Source organism: Alosa sapidissima, chromosome 6, assembly GCF_018492685.1.
Source record: "Alosa sapidissima isolate fAloSap1 chromosome 6, fAloSap1.pri, whole genome shotgun sequence".
NCBI classification, from domain to species: Eukaryota; Metazoa; Chordata; class Actinopteri; order Clupeiformes; family Clupeidae; genus Alosa; species Alosa sapidissima.
The window spans coordinates 32,187,358-32,192,357 of NC_055962.1; the positions used below are offsets into that span (position 1 = coordinate 32,187,358).

General features: G+C 41.4%; 1 protein-coding gene across 1 annotated transcript in view; it reads right to left on the reverse strand.

The window, feature by feature from the left end:
- Positions 1–5,000, reverse strand: part of LOC121711189 (intersectin-2-like) — a 37,373-nt gene that overhangs the window by 4,498 nt on the left and 27,875 nt on the right. Inside the window, exon 3 of the mRNA XM_042094551.1 lies at positions 1,397–1,489. Within this exon, the coding sequence (XP_041950485.1) occupies positions 1,397–1,489 (93 nt within the window). The remainder of the gene's footprint in view (positions 1–1,396; positions 1,490–5,000) is intronic.

Sequence of the window (5,000 nt, forward strand, 5' to 3'; positions counted from 1 at the left end):
CACAGACTTTAACCAAATGTCCATGACTGTGCTTAAAATAAGCCAATGAGCTGAATGTATACCCAGCTAGTGTTCTTACTAGTCACTGCTGTCATTGAAAAGAGTCTACTCATAGGGGGCAAATGACTCAGGTGCTAATACTAATATCAGGTGCCTCAGGTGTTAATACTACTGTCTCTAGGACCCTGTCTCATGGAGCTCAGTAGCCAGCATATCTGTCATCTGTGCCAACCCATATGAACTCATATTGGGTGTTGCTGTGGTACATAAACCTGCTTTATTGCTTCACAGGATTGAAGCCAACAACACAGCAATGTAGCAAAATCAACCATCTGTATTATCAGCTGCTAAGAAGCTACTTCTAGCCTCCACAACCTCCACTAAAATATACTCTAACCGCAAAGGCATGATAACCACTCTATGACTACAGACACATCACATAGCATCCCACAGGGGTACGGCAAAGGCTAGGAGTGATGTGGAGGGGAGAGTAAAGATTCCCAAATAAGAAGGGTTACACAGGGAACTGCGAGATGTGTCATTCTTCTAGTAACTACTTAGCCAGCGGGTTTGATTAGTGGGTGAACAACTTCCTTCCTAATGTCATCAACTCCCAAAAACCCTACAGATGTTCCTTGTTGAAGCAGTTTGAGAGCATTTACCCTCTTATGAATCGTCTCGCTTTATCAACCGTCTCTGGTTTGAGAGCCCGGCTTTGTGACTGCAATGCTGCACTTCGTCTCCAGAGGAAACTGGGTCTGACTGTCTCCAAATGTGAACGTTCTCAGCCAGAAAAAAAAGGTTTTTGATAAATGCCCTCCTCCCCTCCGGCAACTATTTCCTCCTCCACAGAAACACATAGTAAATAGCACAATAAAAAGAAGCGCCATGAAGAATCGTTTAGACAACTATTGCACTCTGTTTCACATTAACACTCACATGTAGTCATTTGGCTGACCCTTTAATCCAAAGTGACTTACAAAAAGGGAAACTACCAAATGCAATTTTTAAAATACTAACGTTATATTTTGATTCTTCATATCGGAGGCAATCATATTCTCCGTTTGAACTAGGTAAATATGAGAAGAGCTGGTGAAACACATTGATTAGTTCCATTGCTAATCCATCACTCTGAGGGGTAGGGGGAGACAGTGTGTGTGTGTGTGTGTGTGTGTGTGTGTGTGTGTGTGTGTGTGTGTGTGTGTGTGTGTGTGTGAGATTCTGTAGAGATAAAGGTGACTATCATTTAGCAGACGTTTTATTCAAAGTGACACAGGCTTGAGTCAACGAGTGTGTCTGTGTGTGTGTCTGTGTGTGTGTCTGTGTGTGTGTCTGTGTGTGTGTCTGTGTGTGTGTCTGTGTGTGTGTCTGTGTGTGTGTGTCTGTGTACACAAACCTGATACATATCCGAGTGTAGGGGTGAGCGAGTCAAACTGGCGGTCATGTTTGCTCCTTTCCTCTGGTGTGATGGCCCAAATATTCACACCACCTACAGCAGAGACAGACAGACACAGAGAGAGAGAGAAAGAGAGTAAAAATAAAGAGATAGAGAGAGAGAGCGAATGAGAAAGAGACAGCATGAAAGCTCTTTCCAACTGGGATTCATAAATTCAGAGGCAATCCAAGCACATAGCTCCCGGTCTAGTTTCGGCGTCGCGGTAAAAAGCCCATTTCCCTCTGAAACTAATGGCCCTAACATCCTATTACCCACAAGGCAGTGCGGGGAGGGCGCCAAGATATTAATCATGAATTAAATATGCTGACAGTGGGGGGAAGACTGCGGAAAAAAAATACAAATTCAATTAAAGAGTAAAGAACCCAGAAAATCTGGGGTACATAGAAAAGATAATAATGCATCATTGGTTAATAGCCTGGAAAAAAAGAAGCTTTTTTGAGGATTCAAATCAGTGCACAATTGATGGATGATGAGAGCTAAAAGAGTTCTCACAATAACTTCAGAGAAACGGACCATGAGCAGGATGCTGGCGATCATGGACAATGACCGCCACCCACTACACAGCACGTTCAATAAACAGAGGAGCATGTTCAGTGGCAGAGTTCTGTCACTGTCATGCTAAACAGATAGGTTGAGGAGGTCCTTTGTCCCCAGGGTCATCCAACTTTTTAGTGCCAGACAAAAGGGGAGGAGAGAAATGGACTTTTCAGCATGAGCCTGTCTCTCTTCGCCCCTACCATCATATCATCATATTGTAAATCATGTGCAATATTTTTTTACAAGTGATGGTTTTTACTGCTGATAATTTATTCAGGCTTTGGGATGTAAAATTTTATTTTATTTTTGAGTATAGGGGGTCCTATGAGTTTTAGGGAAATGTGCAATATCATAGGGAAATGTGCAATATCAATATCTGAGGAGAAAGAGGGACCGTGCAATATAATAGAGAAATGTAAAATTATATTCACTGGTGTAAGAGGGCAACACAAGGAAATGTGTTCTCTTGCTCAGACTGAGGTAGCCTACTGATTCCTAAGTCTGCTGTGCTATTTTATTCCTGTTGTCTTTTATGTGGTATGTGGCGTTGAACTGGTGTGTGTTTTGTATGGTAAGCAGCTGTATGTTAGCCTGGCGGGCCATCCTATATCATTGAAATGTATAGTCTGGAATCAAACCATTCACCTCGCTTAATCCAAGGGGCGGGCAGAGAATTGTCTTTCAAACTGCCTAGGCATGCAATAGGCCAGCGCTACGACCATATCCGTATCCGGTCGGCAAAACGGCAAATACATCCTTCTTCGAAAGGAATGACTTAAGTGCATTGTGTTGTTCAACTTTCAAAGAAAAGCACTAGTCCAACTCCTCCAGAGTTGACGCCAACGCAGATTCAAACAACCGCTCTTCGTTCGCCATAGCCACCTTCCTTGTTGTTCACTGTTGCAGGACTGTCGTTATCCTGTTAAGCCCGCCTTAAGACTCTAACAAAATAGAGCGCTGTGATTGGATGACGTCCACAGCGTCAGCCAATAGAAATCCCTATGGTTTGGTACTAGACGTACAGGCTGAGCAAATTAATTTGCCGCCGCTACGGTGCGTCTAGATTTCTAGGCTAGCTGTATGTAGCACTGTATGCCCAAGACAAATTTCCCTTCTGGGACAATAAAGTTAATCTAATCTATTCACTTTTGTCTGCTGTCCACCTATATTAGCCGTTCTATACTATCTGGACTGTGGTCATAACATCTACACCTTATAACTTATTCCCTATTACATATTGCTCTTAACATATATTATTTTCCTCGTTTGTTAAGCAATTCTATTGTGTTTACATTCTTGTCTTTTCATAGTCCTAGTTAATATGTAATAACAAGCAAAGTTATTGCACTGTTCAATCCCTTCACTGTTCACTTTTGCACCACCACCATTGCACACACTCTACCATAGCACCTTAACATGGTCATTGCATCCCATGGTAAGTCCATACCAGACCTTTGTAATCACTTCACATGCTCTTTTATTTTTACATTTCTGTGAGTGATTTTTATGTAAATGAGATGGGCACCTTTGGTAAAGTTGGTAAAGGTATAAAAAATAATCTTTTGGTGATTTATTGTACTCTCACAATGAAAACTATGAGGGAAAATCCACCCTCGAAGGAAAAATTTATTCTGAGAAAAAGGGAAATGTCATAAAGAAATAAATATTTTTAACAAAAACACGTTGCTCACAATTTTTGGCACGCTTTCCTATCTAAGAGAATATTACAAGCTGTTTTATTGGCAAAGGGAGGCTTAAAGGTATGACAAGAAGGGGTGCCAATAATTGTGAGTGACGTGGTTTTGTTAAAAATATTTATTTCTTTATGAGATTTTCCTTTTTCTCAAAATAAATTTCCTTCCCTTCAAGGTTGGATGTTTCCTCATTCTTTTTCATTGTGAGATTACAATAAATCACCAACAGATTATTTTTTTATACTGTTTTTAGTCACCTTCAGCAGAGGTGCCAATAATTCTGGAGCATATACTGTATATGTGTGTCTATCTATCTAAAAGCAGCAGCTTGATCGGCTATGGATGGATGATGACAGCTAAAAGCCACAGTCTGATTGGCTAGGGGGATGCAAATAAATGAAGGTTATTTTTAAGGCCTGTAGAGGTGACCAGAGAAACCTCAAGCAGCATTCTGCAAACTTATTTATCCTCCCAGGAACAGGAAATACCACTGCCCTCCCCTCATGGCCCTTCCTGTGACCAAATGCTAACCCAAACACGAGAGAGAGAGAGAGAGAGAGAGAGAGAGAGAGAGAGAGAGAGAGAGAGAGAGAGAGAAGAGAGCAAGAGAATAAACTGGTCAGGCCAGTGCACTCACATAGACACACACACACACACACACACACATACACACATACACGTGTGAGAAAGAGAGAGAGATAAGAGATCTTTGTGGGTTATACATTAAACGACAACGGCCTCCAGAAAATCCTTCAGAGCCACATATAAATAACCGCAGTGACAAACATTCCACAGCAGCACAGTTCATTCACACCCAGTGTCCTCTGCGGTCAGCTACTGAACACCGTGCCCAGAGCCCAACCACCAGGGCAAGAGCAGTGCAGTAGCAAGACTTACCCTTCGCTACAATCCCAACGTGGAACTTTACACGCTAACTTCAAACACTTCACTAAATCCTCCACTTGGAATTTTAAGGTTCTATCTAACATTTTTGTCAAAACTTAGTTATTCACAAATTCATATTCTGCGACATCTTATCTACATTTTGTGGGGTGTTTCTTCACGTAACTTGCATTTTTGGACTTTTTTGTATAAACAGACTTGTTCCACATATCATTGTAACTCAATGGAACTCAAAAACTTTGAAGCTCAATATCTCAGAACTTCTCAGACCGCAGATAAAATCTTCTAATTCTAAGGGGATGAAATGCCAGAGGAAGACTAATGACTACACACGGAGTGAGAAAAAGAAGCTGAACCCTAAAGTAGGCTTTTTTTATATCCATTTCCTCTGCTGAGCCTGTGTTTTTGAA